General features: G+C 51.1%; 1 protein-coding gene across 2 annotated transcripts; it reads left to right on the forward strand.

Moving 5' to 3' along the window:
* Window positions 1-830: 830 nt before the first annotated feature.
* On the forward strand, window positions 831-16629 carry SCARB2 (scavenger receptor class B member 2). Of its 2 annotated transcripts, XM_027889151.1 has the most exons (13): window positions 831-1028; window positions 4874-5031; window positions 8381-8528; window positions 9675-9863; window positions 10564-10655; window positions 10894-11013; window positions 11556-11734; window positions 11928-12046; window positions 12674-12747; window positions 13860-13911; window positions 14540-14698; window positions 14829-14899; window positions 15951-16629. In XM_027889151.1, exons 1-12 carry the CDS (start codon window positions 912-914, stop codon window positions 14856-14858), a joined length of 1437 nt encoding a protein of 478 aa, XP_027744952.1. In that variant the 5' UTR covers window positions 831-911; the 3' UTR covers window positions 14859-14899; window positions 15951-16629. The 2 variants fall into 2 exon arrangements, with proteins under 2 accessions (XP_027744952.1, XP_027744951.1); XM_027889150.1 differs by lacking the exon at window positions 14829-14899.
* The last annotated feature ends 467 nt before the right edge of the window (window positions 16630-17096 follow it).

Here is a 17096-nt window from a genome sequence, read left to right on the forward strand (position 1 = left end):
ATGTGACCTCAGAACCTTTTCTAAACAAAAATACCCAAAAGGGCACATATTAACATAACACTGGTACTGCAGTCACAATGGCAGGAAGAAAAATTTATCAAGGAAAATGGTTTCAGTCCATCTTAGCAGGAAATCCACCTGATGGGCCACTTGCCCTCTGCTAGGGAAGGCATTATTTGGATCAGCGTGCTGCTGGCAAGCTGCCAGTCTCTCGTGATTTGGAGAGGGAACTGACTCATGGGCTTGGGAAATGCTAGTGCTTCTGGAAGCTCGGTGATGGCACAGGAGCCCTGTGTCCGGGGGAGGTTCTCCTTCTTTTTGTGCCGCCGATGGAAAGCGATTGGCCCCTGGTGCGGGTGTCTTTGCCTCCCGCTGGCAGTGATGGGTGGGAAGGTGGGGAAATAACCTCCCACCGTGTTTTAAAGAAATTGATGTATTGATTTGATTTCTGTCCTAGGAGTGGCTTAAGTGTGGTAGTGGCAGCCGAAACGCGCTGTGCTGTGGCAGAATCCGATCCCCGTGAAGCTTCACGCCCCCTACAAGTTTTTCCCTAATAATCTGGCTGGAGAATTTTTCCGCTCGTTTCCCAGCAAACCCCGTGACGGTGCAGAGGGAGCGGGGCACACTCAGGCGCTCCCATCGCCAGCACACGGGAAGATTCCGGCTGTGCCAGGGCTGGCGGGCAGGAAGCGAACCCGCAGTTATTTTGGGATACATCCAGCCTTTCCCGGTGAGCCGGGGCAGCATCCCCCGGGAGAGCCGCGGTCCCCCCCCCCGGCCCCGCGGGGCGGAGGCGGCGGCTCCTCCCGGCCAGGGCAGGCGGGGCTCGGTGTCCGCCCGCCCCCGGAGCCCGGCGGAGCTCGGGCTGTCCCTGCTCGGCGGCGGCGACAGCAGCAGCAGCGGCCGCAGCCATGAAGTCGCTGTGCCTCGTCACCGTGGGAGTCCTGGCCATGACGCTGCTCATCGCCAGCATCTCCCTGCTGGTAGCGCACGTCTTCCAGACGGTGGTGGATCTGCAGGTGAAGCAGGTGAGAGAGAGCGCGGCCGCGAGCCCGCCCCGCTCCTTGTTTGCCGCTTTATTCCCTCTGAAAATAGCCCTGGGAGAGAGGGAGGGAGCAGCGGGCTGGCTCCCTCCTTGCGCTAGCTGTGGTTGGGTGGGCAGGAGCATCCCCGGGCAGTGAACACCCCCTTGCCCAATGACACCCCCGCCCCGGGCAGTGAACCCCCCCTGCCCTGCACCACCCGGCTGGGCTGGGGCTCGGGATGGAGCTTACGCTGCACTGGCCCCCTGGGCTGAGTAAAATTTGGGTGAATATGCATAAAAATCAGCCCTCTGGAGGCTGTGGTGCAGCAGCTGTAGCGAGGAGGCCTCTCCAGAGCAGGAGCACATGGGGGGGGGGAGCAGGGGACACCTAAAGCAGCCGTCCTTTTTGCCATTCCTGTTATAAACTTCTTGCAGCCTGCTCTGCCGCTCCTTTTACAGCTGCCTCTGGAGCACAGCCAGAGGTGCCATGGGCCGGAGCACGTGGTGTCTCCCAGGCTGGGTGATGGCAGCGAGGCACTGCACCCTGTTGTTCCGCGCTCGGGGACACCCATGCTGGCCTTGCTGGGGATGCAGAGCCCTGCGCTGTGGCCACTCTGCCCAGGCTTTTGTTCCTCTCCCACAGTGGCTCCGAGCATTTATCCAGTGTCGGGTGAGGAGGGTCAGCCCTGATAGGAACTCCCTGTGTAAATAAACAATTATTTCTCTTCCCGGCCTGAGGAATATCATCTTGGCTCTTATTCTGAGAGAGACCAGCATTGCAAACAAAAGCAGGGATTTGACAAGTGCTGTCCTCTTAGCTGCTGACCAGATCACCTGTGATCTCCTAACCTACTGTTCTTCCCTCTGGGCTGTGGACAGGGAGTATTTCTTACCACAGAAACTCTGCTGTCTTAACTTAAATCAGCTTGGGTTTAGTGCCATTTTATGTCGGCAGTGAGCTTACAGCGGGTCGTGGCGCTTTGGGATGTGCCCGTAAACTTCAGCACAGCTCCGTGCAGGCACGCACGGCTCTATCTCCAGGCCTCGGCTCTCTCTCCTTGGCAAGCAGGCTGCCATCTTCTGCGTTCCAGAATTCCACGTTCCGGTGCACTTCATCCAAAGAGCAGCGGGGTAGGAGCGGTGGTTTGGTGTAGGGCTGCCGGGAATTAGGTGTGATCCTCCTTACGGGCATTATCTCCTGGCTGCTGCTCCTTCCCCGGAATGGGGGGGTTATGTAAGAGCAAGTTGGTGTTCGCTCAGCAGGGCTTTCGGTAATGCAGGATAAAGTTTCCAGAGCTCAGTCCTTTGCTGCCTGCTGCTCTCCAGCTCGTCCTGGCGTACATCTGGATCTGGATCGCAGGGAGTGAGGCGTGCTGGCTCCCCTGCCGACTGCCTCCCGGCCTTCTCCAGGATCCACACACGCACAGAGCCTGTGGAAGTGCAGCTCAGCCCCAAAGCAGTGTGCTCCCCGTCACTCTGCTGAGCCGGCTGCTTTCCACACGTGCTTTATCCCGCATGAGCTTCTCCTCATTTGTGTGCGGTCTAGAAAGCTGCTGTCTCTTGTGTAACCGCGTGTGCAGCTTAGAAAGCCTTGTGCAAATAGTCAAATCTCGATTTGCCTTTGAAATGGGGCAAGACCTGAGCTTTTGCAAGCGGTTCCTGTTCCTTTGAGGGCTTTCCCAGCCGTCCTGAAGCGGAGCTGACTGGCAGGGAAGGGCTGTCTGTGCACTCTCGAGTGCAGCTGAAGTGCAGAACTGTATTTCGGAGCGGCGTGTCCAAACCTGGCACCTGTGGAGCGCTGAGGATGGCTCTGCTTTCAGTAGTGGGTTGTGTACAGCACCCTTTCCAGCCAAAGGCGGGATCCTGGATACAGAGGGGGTGTGGTTAGAGTGGGGAATCCAACCCTGTGTCAGACTTCACATCCCTTTTAAAATCCCCCGGCAGATGTGTAGTGACATGGACGGTGGGAGCACCTTTCCCAGAAGGTGTTCGAGTCTTGCCAATTTACTCTTTTATTTGCAGTTTTACTGTCTTTTTTGTGAATTAAAAGTGCCATCCCAGATCAGGTGTCCAGCACCTGTTTGTTATCAGGGCCTAGCACCTGAAACTGCAGAGAATAATGGCAAAGAACCTATAATGAACAAGAATAAATCAGCTGCCCCCAGGAGAAAGGCCTTCTCTGCAGTGTTGCCTTGTGCTCTCTGTTGGGAGTTTGTTGTACCTGTGTGTTTATTGCAGTAAATATGCAGTTTATGAATATAACCTCATATTTTGTATGGGTATGCTGGTCTGAACACTTACCTGATCACCCTAAAAAGTTGCCATTAAATTCTGTCACAGATGAAAACATAAAAGTACATCTTGGAATTAAAGTGCTTTGGAGTTCCAGGGGGGAAAAAAAAAAAAAGGAATTTAGTAGGATGTTCAGTACCATTTCCCACCATCACTACTAGTAAGTTGTATTTGGGGGGGAAAGCTTGCTTTTTATTTCCTGTGTGGGAAGAACAGTCAAGACAAGGAAACGCCGGTGAATGAGAGAGCTGCAAGCTCAGGGCTGGCTGGTAAATGCAGCCAGCAGGAAAGATGCTTTGGAACACTGCAAATGAGCATGGACTCCACTTGGGAAGGAGAAGCCTTGATGTCCTTGTAATAAATATCATGTGATAGACCCAAATATCCCTGGTAACATTTGGTGAAAATCAGAAGAAAAGAGCCTACCCTATTTCCTAATTTGAGAGTTTTTGGGAGTCTATCTGAACCAGGTCTAAAATCCATGAATTTTTGTGATGTGTACAGAATGCAATGCTTTTTAATCCTTCGGGGAAACCAGTCTGCAAACGCAAAGTGCCGCCAGCTGGGTTGGCTCTCGCTGCCATTCAGCAATAGTCCTGCCATCCCAAGCTCCTGCCAGTAAGTTTGTTTTTGAAACAGTCTTCTCTTCATCTAATCCTTCAAAATAAAGGTCTATATGGAGAGAAAACGGCTCCTTAAGTGGCAAGGCCAGGAATGAGTCCTGAGGCAACTGCGGCTGATAAGACCCCATAAACAGCGGCCAAGAGCTGGCAGCTGTCCAGCCTGCCCTGCTTTTGAGCTTCCACTTACAATATTTGACTTGTTTACTCTGAAGAATAAAAAGAACAAGTGTGGATGAGGCCCATTTAATTGCAAATCATTCCCCCCCTCCCTTTCTTCCTCCTACAGGTGATGTGGTTTTCACAGACAGAGTTTTCTTTGTGCTTATTCCTGGAAATTCGATCTGTGAGCCAGATTTCCCTTCGTGACCACTGCAGCAGTGCCAGTGTTATTGCTTTGTGAAGGGCCTTGATTTTTGGTGGTGGTGATGCTTTATGTTTGGGGTGATTTTTGTCTAAAATGGGATGGTAATAAAATGAGAGATTGAGGCCTCTGTTACGGAGCTGCCTGACAGGAGTGGTTGTGACTTTCTGTGTAACATGTGTATGCTGATAGGTGAGGGAGTTAGTCTTTCATTTCTCAAGTGCTTCTCTTATAAAATGATGATTGACAGCTTTCCTTTTGTAGGGCCACGTTTTATTGGTTACAAAATAGACTGATAGACTGTGGGTCTGGAGATGCATGTGCTGCCATTGCTCTAGGAAAGTAATTAAAGGCAGAGGGCAAGGAATCTTGGCCCTATCCCAAGACCTTGGAAAGGTATGAATCGTAGGACACACACAGGAAAGGATTTTCTGTCACTTGCAGCTTTTCCCCTGAAAAACAAAGTCTGATTGCTTTGGAGACGGAATCTCACAGAATTCCTCCCTTTCCTGCAAATGTCATCCAGCATCTACATTAGCACTGACAGCTAATCTGTCTTTTCTCTCGTTCCAGGGGACAGTACTGAAGAATGGCACAGAAACCTTCGAAGCCTGGGAGGACCCTCCTCCCCCAGTCTACATGCAGTTCTACTTTTTTAACGTGACGAACCCTCTGGAAGTGCTCCAAGGTGCTAGTCCTCTTGTAGAGGAAATAGGACCATACACCTACAGGTAGGACCCTTTCACTGTTTTCAAGCGTCATGAAAGCTGTGGAGTGCGAGGAAGCCAAAAAGTGGGATCCAGAACGCTTGGGACCCCATCTAGGAGGAAATCTAGCTGTTAATGTGTGAGGGAAAGTTGATCTGGGGGAGCACGGTCACTGACAGCACTGACACTTGTAGCCGGTCGCAGGTGAAGCCGGTGACTTCTGTCAGATTTTGGGTGCAAGGTTTTGCTGGTGTGCTGCTGTTCCTCAGCAGAGGAGCAGCTGTTTGCATCCTGGCCTGCTGTCTTGTGAGAGAGAAAACAGTTGGGTGACGTTTGAGAGCCTGGGGAGAGGAGTGTTGCATAAAAAAAGTGTGACTCCTGCTCACTCGGGAATTAGTTCCCAGCCAAAGTTGCACAATCCACGCTGGTGAAATGCAGCCACAAAAGCAGTTGGAGTGGTAATTCAGGGATCTTCCTCAACCAACCCTCACTGTGGTGAGGTTTTAGGTTTTAGAGTTGTCTTTACCTGACCTGCAAAGTGATGAGACTCTGCTGGTATTTCAAAAAAAACCTGGGGAATGAAAGTGAGAGCCTTGGTCTCTGCAGTATCTCCTGCCTTTCAGTTTCTTTCCTCCCACACCTCAGCTTTGTTTCTGCCTCTGCCAACAATTCTTTCCCCTGTCTCCTTTGCGTTCCAGTCCTGTGTCTGTTTGGGCCTGGCAAACTCTGTGTGGTACTTTGGCAAAATCCCTGGTGTTACACAAACCATTAGAGCCGGGAGGAAAGATCCACAAGCTTTCAAGTTCCTAAGTTTTTCCTTAGGTGTGCGCAGTGTAAGGCTGGTCCTTGGTCAGCAGTGCCTTGCCTGTGTGGGGAAGATAAACAGGGGCAGCTCCAGGGCTAACAGAGCTGCAGGAAAACACCCAGGCTGGTGCTCAGTGCCTTTGCCAGCTGCTTGTTTTCCCTTTCCTCAGCTCCGAGTCTGTGCCGCCCGTCCCGCATGGCCCGCTCTGGGAAGCTGCGCCCAGTCCGTGCAGGAGCTCCATGGGATGGATGGGGCTGGTTGTGTACTGGCTGGGTTGGTCCGTGCCTGAGGGAAGGCCCAGCCTAAGCTTGGTTTGCCGGGAGAGCCTTTCCCTGCATCCCACGCCGCAGCCCCAGCTGTTTGTGTGAGGATTGTTTGTGGGAGGGAGGGAGGGAGGGAGGAAAGGAGGGAGGCTGCGCGTTCCAGTTGCTTCTGGCTTGTTTGCTTAGCCTGACGTGTCTGGACAGGATTCCCTGGTGCTGTGCTCTGGCTGATAGAGGGAAAGTTAGGAAGTGGAGCGCCCTTTTCCAGCAGATCCTTTAATCCGTGCCTAGCTGTGGCTGCAGCAGCCTGTCAGCAGTGGGTGGGAGCAGGGGGAGCAGGGAGGGATGTTGCAGCCGTACTGCACGCTGGGGCCAGGGAATAAATTAAACACCCAGCTGGTCTCACAGGCCCTGTGTAGCAAAGCACTGAAGATCCATTTAGGCTTGGCACGTGGCAGAACACCCAAAATGCCATCACATGAAGCACACAGCTCTGCGTTTTTTATAAATCAGGATGTTTGGGAAAGGCTGGAAGGAAACTGGGCCAGATAAGCAGAGGAAAAACATCCAGTGAGTGACAGAGAGGAGGTGGGAGGGCTCAACGGAGTCTCTTCCTGCAGCTCAGAGTTTCGACCAGCATACATTGCACAGCAGTTGGTGCAGGGGTATATTCTGTAACAAAAATACAGTAGTGCTGGTGGTTTTGAATCCTGGGAGTTGAATTGGCAGCATGTAAAACAACTAATTATAAAGTGCAAGCTGCTTATCTGCCCGAGCCTGCTGAGTCCCAGAGAACACTGGAATACTGTCTGGTCTTGCACACATTTACAGCTTTCTGTCTTTAATATCTGAGAGCCTCCTACTCGTGTCCCTCATCAGGGAGTGTTATTTTCCTCTCCAGAGCTGGAAACATGTCTCAGGTTACCCCTGGCCTATTTTAGGAAGGCATTTCACAACTGTCCGCTTCCATCCCCTCAGTTCCAGCCCCGGGGTATAAAACAGATTGCTGTCCAAACCAGGCTGGAAATGTTGCCAGACCGAAATGTCCCTGGGTGGCAGGCAGGGATGCTGAAGAGGGGTGGATATGCCGTTTGGGTAAGGAGGATGGAGAGTGGTTGATTTCTAACAGCAAGAGTTCTGTGGGCCTTTCCAGTTTGCTTTAAATTTGAAAGGCTGGGCCAGGGTGATGCAGCCTGTTGTGAAGCTGCATCGCTGGATGTGGTGCAGCCACAATGGAATCCGGGATCTGAGCTGAATGCAGAACATCAGAGCGCAGGGGCTGACACGACAATTCACCCTCACATCTTGTGACTTGACATTTACCCAGGCAGCAAAGCAGCGAGAAAGTCAACAGCCTCTTGAGTGAGTGCAGGCTGAGGAAATACAGGGTATTTCTCCTCTGGTGGGTGCCACGAGCAGCCAGCCTTTTGCCAGTTCCCTTTTGGGGCTTGCTGGAGGCACGTGTGTGGCTCACGCTGAGCCTGAGCCAGCCTGTTCTGTTCTGCAGAGCTGCAGACTTCTTGTTTGTAGAATGGTAATGGCATTGAAAATTGAATTAGGCTTCTGACATGTGTTTCGGGGTAATTAAGACCTGACTTCCTCATCAGGCCAGCAGGTAGCAGTTGATGTTTCTTGCCAATTGGACTGGTTTGTCAGCAATCCTGAGTTTTATCCTGCTGTCTGAATGCTCAGACAGGAACAGCAGCAACCTCCCAGGCCATGGGTAGTGCGCAGCAAAAATGTAGTCGAATTTCTACTGTGTCCAGGATTCCTGCTTGAGAACTAGAGAAGAACTAAAATGAGGGTCATTCTGTGATCGTGTCACATGTCAGCCCAGAAGTCCTAGTGCCAAGTGCTTTGAATCCAGCAGAAAGATTCTGGTAGGTTCTTAGGTCAGGGCTCTGAGACTTACGTGGAGCCTGCATGTGCCTGGGGATGAATTAAACCTGCAGCAAAGAGGAAACAATTTCATTTCCAAACTGTACTTCAAGGGCAGTCCCCTGTATGGTGCCTCCAAATCCTTCTGTACCATCTGGAATTGTCTTCCTTCCTTGGAGGATTTTAAAGATGAAGCAGAAATATGAAATGGAATTAGCACACGGGGTGGCATTTTTGGAAGCGCCCCATGGGGTCTGACTCAGCTCACACTGACACAGCGGGGAGTTTGTGTCAGTGAGGGAATCTACTCCCAAAGCACTGAAAATCCTCCCCTCTGTGCTCAGAGCACTAGAATAGCCATAACTGAATTGCAGTTAATGCTGTGGGTACTTGTTTAACTTGATTAGAGAACTCTCCTGTTTTTCAGGGAATACAGGCCAAGAGTCCACGTTCAGTTTTTGGACAATGGGACCAAAGTGTCTGCTCTGAACCCAAAGACCTACGTATTTGAACCTCAGAAGTCAGTCGGAGACCCTGAAGTGGACCTGATCAGAACAGTAAATATTCCTGCAGTGGTGAGTTCTCCTTCATTACAGCTTGGAAGTCATCCTGGCACACTTCAGAATGAGCAGCTCCTTGCTTCGTCCTCCCTCTGCCTTTGTGGTAGATAAATGGGATTGGAGAACGAGAGAGGCCGCTCATGTCCAGGGCAGGTGCTGCTCTCGGGTTTGGGCTGGACTGTTGTGGGATTCCTATTTTGTTCCCCCCTCCCCTGTGGGAGTGCTCTGCAGTGTTGGTGCCTCGCTCTTGTGCTGAGAGCTGGCAGAAATCAGGCTTGCTGGTTGTCCATGAGTAAGGGAATTTGTGGTGTCGAATGCTTAGGAGCATCTTTGGCTTCTGAATGGGAAAGTTAGGAATGCTTGGGGTTATGTTGTCAAAATTGCAGAAGTTGCCTCCAAGTCTGCCGCTCAAACTGAAACAAAACCACAGCAGGGGAGTTTCAGACAGGGCTGGGTGAAAAGGACCTCTCAGAGTAAAATGGAGGTTAAAAGATGCCCCCCCCAGATTGTGTTAGGTGAAAGAAAGTGTCATTTTGGTGAGCAGAGGCAGACCATTATTTTGGTCTCAGACAGGATTAGCATGAGAACAAGCAGATCTAAAGCTGTCTCTGCTTCCTGAGGAAATCAGACTGTACTCAAATACTCAGGTGTGTGACTAAGCCCTAGCTCCCCATCCCAGTTTAATTGACTTCAGTTGCAGGGTACAGTCATTTCTACTTTTTCCCCAGCTTTGCCAAAAATGCCTGGTTTTATGAATGACTACAAAAATGCCCTGTATATAGTAGTAGATAGGACTCAGCTTGCTGGAAGTTGGAGACAGTGCGGTCACTGTATTTTCAGTTCCTCCCAGGCATCTCAGTGGTGGTCAGGATTATCTCTCCTTCAGACTTTTGGCTGGGATGGACTTGTCACAGTCAGTAGGAGAAGAACCACAGGCTGGTTCGCCCGCAGAAACGCCTTTTCTTTTGCTGCTGATATTTTTAAAGACATGTTGTAAAACAACTTGTCGGCCGGATAGGAAATAAACGTTTGCATTTTGGAGCAGCGAGTATCCTGAGACGTGTGCAGTGCTGAAACGTGCCTGTGTTGGGCTGCAGCTGGTGTGACCTATTGCCCAATAAAGCTGACCATGGCTCCCTCCTCGTTCCAACCCCCTTGCAGACTGCCATGGAGTGGACCAGGTCGACCCCTCTTCAGTTTGCCACGGAGGTGCTGCTGCTGCTGTACCAGGAGTCGCTGTTCACCGTGCACAGCGTCCACGAGCTGCTGTGGGGCTACAAGGACCGCCTCCTGTCCACCATCCACGTCCTGCACCCCGAGATCGACCCCGTCTTCGGGCTCTTCAGTAAGGTACCCACATGGCCAGGCTGGATGGTGCTTTAGATGGGGAGCAGTGTCGCTGTTACAGAGTCGCTGTGGTCGCCAGCCAGTTGGGAGGGATGTGCCTGGACTGGAGCTGCAGGGGCAGTGGGATGTTCCCTCATCAGTTTGGCTGTGTCTGGGCACTGGCTGTGAGTGTTTTATCTGTTTATACACTTTATCAGGTACGGATAAGGTTTCCAAGGACAAACCCTTCCACTACTGCCCGAATAACATGGGTGTTGTGGGGATGGTTGTGCAAACTCCTAAAAGATTTTCCTGACTAATTTCCATAGTAATGGATTCAAATTGGGTGCTATTTCTTTGCTGGAGCCATTTTGGTCCAGTCCCCATGTCATTTTGGGCTGTGAGGACTCCTCATTTCTCAGAGATGTCTGCTGTTCTCAGGTTATTTTCTGTGGGGTTATTTTTGTTGCCGAGGGCTGTTTTTTCAGGGCCAGTTTTCAAAGGGAGAAAAGGCTCATCTGGTGTTGTATTTCCTGCCCTTGGGAGGTGAAAGAACCTTGCCCAGTCATTTCCAACTTGTTCGTGTTTAAGGTGGAGTTCAGTGAGCTGCGCAGGCCTCAGGGGGAGTCCATCACTCCCGGGGTGGATTTGACAGCTCAGACTCCTGCCAGCCAGGTGTCACAGGGTGAGTGGAGAGACTGAAAACTCCTGCCTCTGTTTGCAGATGAATGGAACTGATGATGGAGAATATGTTTTCCTGAGTGGGGAAACGAACTACCTGAACTTCTCCAGGATTGTGGAGTGGAAAGGAAAAGAGTAAGTTTTTCGGTGTGGCGTGGCCTCTGTCAGAATCTGCCCCTTGCTTGCCTAGCACCGGTTTAAAGAGGCTGTAGAAGCAATTTAAACCCATTTTAATCCCTTTTCTTGTTAGCTGGGCTGAGGCAAGAGAACTCGGCACTGTGCGGGTCTGATTCTCGTTTGCCAAGAGCTGGCATTGCCCGTCCACTGCACAGAGACCTTTTAGCCCTTGCTCTCTTGTCTTCCTTTTCTTCAGGTCCCTGAGCTGGTGGACGACAGAGGCATGTAACATGATCAATGGCACAGATGGGACATCCTTCCACCCACTGATTAGCAAAGATGAGAACATTTATATCTTCTCTTCTGATTTCTGCAGGTGAGGAGAAGGCAGCGTCGCTCAGACTTTTAAAGCAGAGCATTCATGTCCGTTTCTCCTGAGGTTTGTTGTTTAGACCGGTGTTTTTCCTTCCGTGATTTCGTTTAACAGTTGAGGTGTGAGGGATGAGACAGTTACAACAACAAAACTCCCAATCTGCAGCAAGTTAAGGATGTGCTATTTCAAAATGAAGATAAGGGGAAAATTTGGAAGCTGAGTGGAAAGACAGACTGGACTGCCTTGCAAGGCTAGTAACAAGGGGAATGGAAGGATTTATGTGAGCCTTCTTTCCTCAAAAATCTTCCGCTGTGCCCTGTTTTTTATAGAGAACCCACTCTGCCCTCTTCAGAAATTCATGCCCTGATGCTGTTTGAAATGCAAGAAGATGCAGAAAATCCTGGTGTTTCCTTCCCTATGTTCCACCTTGTCTCCTCCCTTGCCCGTTTCCCGGTCCGTGAAGAACAAAAACAATCCAAAATTAGCTGTGTGTTGGTCTGCAATCAGGGCTAGCCTAAGCTGGGCCTGCCTTTGCTTCCTTTCAGGTCTCTGTACCTGGTGTACGACAGCTCGGGAGCCGTGGCGGGCATCCCCACCTACCGCTTCGTGCCCTCCTCCATGGTCTTTGCCAACACCACGGTGAACCCGGACAACGCCGGATTCTGCATCCCGCCGGGAAACTGCCCCGGCACCGGAGTCCTCAACGTCAGCATCTGCAAGCAAGGTGCGTCCCCAGGGAAAACGTGGCTCGTCCTGGAGACGAGGAGTCACTGTTGGGTTTGTAGCTCCAGAGCGGGCTCTTCCCTTCGCTGTAAATGGCACAGTGGCAACAGCTCTGAGGCCCTCAAAGACTTCCCTGAAACCTGCTCTGCCTGTTTTTATTTTAGGTGGTGACTTTCTGTGTTTTCTCATTCCAGGTGCTCCAATATTTCTGTCAGCTCCACATTTTTACCAGGCGGATCCGAAGTTTATAGAGGACGTACAGGGCATGCATCCCAGAAAGGAATACCATGAGACTTTTCTGGACATCAACCCTGTAAGTGCAGCCTTTCTTCAAGGGCTCTGTGGATGAATGCAAGCACCTCCTCGGATGGTTTGTATCGACGTGGTCCCATTGGCCTCAAGGGCTCTGTACTGCTTGCGTGGTGCTGGATGGAAAGGGAGATCCCTCTGGGCAGTTTGGGTCAGCTGTCCTGTCCCTGTCCCCTCTCAGCTTCTCACCCCGCCCTCTGCCTGGGAGAAACACAGAAGGCCTCGAGGCTGTGCAAGCACAGCTCAGCAAAAACTAAAACATCCATGTGTTGTCCACTCTGTTTCTGTCACAAATCCCAAAACACAGCCTTGCTACCCAGCTCCTGTGGAGCAAGTGAATTCTCTCCCAGCTAAAACCAGTAGGACAGTGATCTCTACGCCCACACACACGAATGTGGGTCAAGGAAAAGAGCAGAGCCATGACCTGCCTGGCTCACAGAAGCAGTGCTCTGACTCATCGAGCTGTTATGTGCAGCTAAAGCAGGAGGAAATTCCACACTTCTCCTCTTGAGGTCTAGTGCAGATGCTGCTGGGTGCCTGGTTTGGTGCCAGGTTCTTGCTGTGTTCTCATAGTTCTTATTCTTTCTTGTTTACTCTGTTTTTTTTTACACTGGTGTCTGTTCTTCCCCAGCTGACAGGGCTTGTCCTGCGGGCAGCCAAGCGGATGCAGATCAACGTTCACGTCAGAAAATTACCTGAGTTTTTGTAAGTGTTGCCTGCTGCCTGGTGGATGTCTCAGGGCTGATTTGGCATTCAGAATTCATTCGTCTGCAGTGTCCAGATGGAATATTGGTTGGAGGTGTGAGAGAGGGAAATCCGGCTGAATCTCAGTCACAAGAGGCAGTGTCCCCTCTTCCCGCAGATGCAGTAGATTTTGCAGTTCCAGCTGCAGAGTAAAGGCAGTATTCAAGAAAGGCAGGTAGATCAGGTACAGAGAAGTGTCTTGCCTGTGACTGCATTGGTATCAGAGAGAGAAATCTTTGCACTGCAGCTTTGGCAGTCAGGACAGTCCTGCAAATGGGAACAGTGTGCAGTCCCAGGTCACGTGTGAGTAAAGATCCCCATTTTTATTTCACAGCAAGTGTGCTCTGCTGGTTTTCTGGGTGTCCCAGAGTGAGGGACACCCACTGTCCCCAGACTGCAGCTCAGCTGTGCAGAAACACTGTCCCCTTCATCCTGTGTCTTCCTGACACCTTGATCTATTTGTCACTGGTGCCGTGTGGCAGCTATTCCTCCTACTCAGCTGATGTTTACTGGCACAGCTTGGCTTTAACAACTAAAAAGTATTTTATCTTCTCAGTTCCCTTGGGAGAGTCAGTGACGTTCCTTCAGAAGAGCAGCACCTTGTTTCCTAGTGCCCAGGAGCTGCCACAGGAGCGACTTCTGCCTGAGCTGGGATTCCATGTGTGCCAAGTGTTGAGGGATTTTTGCTGCTGCGCCCATGTTGCTTGGACAATAGTTCCTGTGTTTTACAAACAGGAGTAACCTCCAACATCAGCTTAGCTTCACATTCCTGCTGCCTGGCACAAATCTGTCACTCAGTTAGGAATGAACTCCATGTGGATCCCTCTCTTTCCCTCCCCACCAAATCCCCAAAAGTGCCACTGCTCCAAATCCAGAATCTGTGATTCACCTCAGAGACAGAGCGTGTTCTACCCCAGTAAGGAGGTGAAAGCCAACAATTAAAAGGAGCAGCCCAGAGTTTTTTCCAGGGACACTTTCCTCGTTCACTGTTCTATCATAATCTGTCTTCACAGCCCTCAAGCTGATAAGTTTCCAAAGCATCATTTTTTATTGTTGTCTTATTTTTCACGCAGTGAAACGGGCAACATCCGAACGCTGGTTTTCCCCGTGATGTACATAAACGAGGTAAATAGCTTTGCCCTGCCCTCGCAGCCTTGTGGTTGTGCTTGCAGAAACACCCTCTGTGAGCCAACCAGAAAAGAAAATGCTGGTTTCCTTGTGGTTTTATACAGTGACAGGTAGGAAGCTGTTGCTGTTTCTTGTCTAATACCTTCCTGCTGCTTGTTGACCGTGGTATTGAGTTCAGCCCTGCAAAACACCCTCGGTCAGACACTCCTTTGGGTTTCAAAGGAACTGGCCACGAGGATAAGGGGGGATGCTCGAGTGAGGAGGAGGGAATTCACAAGATGACATCCCTGAGTCTTCTTTTGTGAATATTCCTGTGCTGTTAGTTGGCTTCAGGGAGGACTCCAGTTCTGATGTTGCACACCAATATTCCAGGCCTGTATTAGTCCATTCCTAGTCCAAAAATTAAAAATCCCATTTTTCCTTGGAAATACAGACCAGGTGATCCCTCTGGCCCCTGGAAGAATTCTTGGAAGGGGGGCGTGTGAGGACGCAATGAAGCAGTGGTGGAGAGCTGTGGGAATGTTGTTTCCCTGCCCTTCACAGAAGTGATCTTATATAAAGAACAGAAATAAATCTTCCTTTTTTTTTTTTTTTTTTGTTTCCCCTCTTCATCTCTCTGCTCCAGAGTGTTCTGATCGATGAGGCCTCTGCCAGCAAACTCAGGCACGTGCTGCTGGAAGCCAGTGTTGTAACTGGAATCCCCTTCGTAATCATGGCTCTAGGGATTGTTTTTGGGATTGTTTTTACTGTGCTGGTGTGCAGGTCCCGGGGGATAAGTGAAGAGGTAAGAAGCACTTGAACTTCCTTGCCGTCCGTCTGCCTGTATTTGATTTTTCTTTTGGTTGATTTGACCCGTTTGGTGTCTCTCTGCACACGTTTTTATATGTTGTTTTTGTTTAAAATGACCTTTCCAGGGAGGGGAAGTTTTAATAGAGTCAGAATAAACGCGCCAAAGCAAAGGAGTGGAGTTAATCTAAGAAACCTGGTAAGGCAGGTCGTGTGTCTGTGCCCAATTCCCCTGCCAACAGTAGTGAAAAATAAATCAGCCTGTCTAGAGGACCCTGAAGGATAAGATGCGAAAGCCCCACCGTGTCTAAAGGGAAGATGCAGTTGGCAGTCTGTCAGTGTTCTCAGTTGAAGCGGCTGCTTTGTGCCAGTAGATTGTTTCTGAATTTATGGCCAAAGAACAGCTGAATTTCACAGACAGCAGCCTGTAGAGAGTTTTCTCTGAAGAGTTTGTAAATCTGTTTATGAAAAGCTCTGTCACAAGGTGACACGCTGGCATTAAGGTGCTTGTCAGGGTGAAAGCTGGTGCCAGAATTTCACCCTAACACGCAAGTCAGCGAGGTTCAGATGACACAAACCATGGAGCCTTTGGCTAGAGAAGTAGCCTGGGTACTCTAGGAGGCTGTTTTGTCCTTGTAGTTGCTCTGGGCTTAGTGTGGTCTTGTGTGTTTGGTGTTCCCTGAGTGCTGCCTTACAACCTGCGGAGCACCCAGCCACCCCTCTGGATCAGTGGGTCCCATCCCATCCCAGTGGAACTGTACTCCAGGAGCCTTTACAGGAGAGGCTGGTCCTTTTTCCTTGGAGCTTTGGAGCCTGCTTGTGTTATCAGCAGCTCAGAGAACCGGACTGTCCCATTGCCCGCGGCCTGTCCCAGGCATTCCTGCCCCACCCTACATGTACAGCTCTCCTGGATGTGCTGGAACGCTCCATGGGGGATCAAAATGACAAAGGGACACCTGCATTCCGTGTTTTTTTCTGCTTTGCTTTAGTTGCTTTTCCTGCAAACAAAGGTAATCCAGCGGTTTGTAGCTCTCCTTGTGATCCCCTGGGTGGTTCTGGCCTTCCGTCCTCTGTCAGGTGCTACAGCAGGTCCCTGCCCAAGCTGCCACCCACCCTGTGGTGCTTTCTTAGGAAATTGTACTTAGAAGTAGGAGCCAAGAGCTTTTGCCTTCCCTGCCTGGGGTGGGGGCAGCCCAGCTGGAGTCACTGCCGTGTGCCACATTTAACTTGCTGTGGTGTTTCTCTTGCAGAGTACTGAGGAGGAGAGGTCCCCGCTCATCAGGACGTCTTAGTAGATTTTCTTTACCATGTGAGCTTGGAGAATGAACTCTTAGAGCTGAGCTAACACCAACTACCACTTCCCAGCGCGTCCCCTGCGGAGACACAGCTGTGTCCACGTGGCTTTTTGTGGGACAGAGCTGGAAGAGAGCTGACAGAGCCCCGTCAGCCAGGGAGGAGAACTTTTCTCGCCAGCTGCTTTAAAACTCCATTTTAAAACTGCTCCAGACCCTGCTTTTCTCACCCCTGCCCTCTGTGTGTACCCACGGGGGGCCGTAACCACTGCGTGGGCGACAGCACACCGGCCTCGTTCCCTACGGAAACAACACGGGAAGCCCCTGCAAACGGCCCTCTGGGAACACAGCAGGCTCCCGCGTGGCCTGGGGACAAGGGACAGTCCCGCCGGTGGTGTCTCTGCTGTAACTTAGTCCCGAGTGTTTGTTCCTCATGTCCTTCACAGCACTGGTGTGTCACTAACCCCGGCCAGGACTTTGTGCAGCGCCGGCGGCTCCAGGTGGAACCAAATGGCCGGGAACGCTTTTCCACACCCACCTCCCGGCCGTCCCCACCGTGCATGTCGGCCAGGCTTGTGTCCTTCGGGTTTGGGGTTGTCCTTCAGCTTAGAAACCCCACAGCTTGGCACAGAGCTGGGGGTGTGTCCTGGGGGTTTGGGGTGAACTGGGCACGTTTGGGATGGGAGCGCCCCGTCCGTGTTAAACATGGACAGGCAGCTCCTCGCACTGTTTTTTACTTGTCAAGCAGAAACTTGTTTTAAAAACCACAAGTGTTGTTGGGGTTTTTTTCTCCCCCCGCTGCCCCCCCAATTAAAAGACTACTCTCGTGTGTTTCCATTAGACAGTGAAACGTGTTTTAAAAAGGTGTTACTGTCTTCTGACCAGGGGCGTTTGGGGTTTGCACTGGTTGGGTTTGGGGGGCTTGTCCTGGCTCGTACTCTGGTGTTATATCTGGGAGGCTGCTCAGGGGCTGGAATGGAATTCCCAGAGAAGCTGTGGCTGCCCCATCCCAAGGCCCGGCTAGACCAGACTTGGAGCAAGCTGGGATAGCGAGAGGTGTCCAAAGGAAGGGGTCCGGGAGGGGGCACAGCGGGAATTGAGTCT

The sequence above is a fragment of the Empidonax traillii genome, unplaced genomic scaffold, assembly GCF_003031625.1.
Source record: "Empidonax traillii isolate 1590-97213 ecotype Southwest subspecies unplaced genomic scaffold, ASM303162v1 scaffold255:size705445, whole genome shotgun sequence".
NCBI classification, from domain to species: domain Eukaryota; kingdom Metazoa; phylum Chordata; class Aves; order Passeriformes; family Tyrannidae; genus Empidonax; species Empidonax traillii.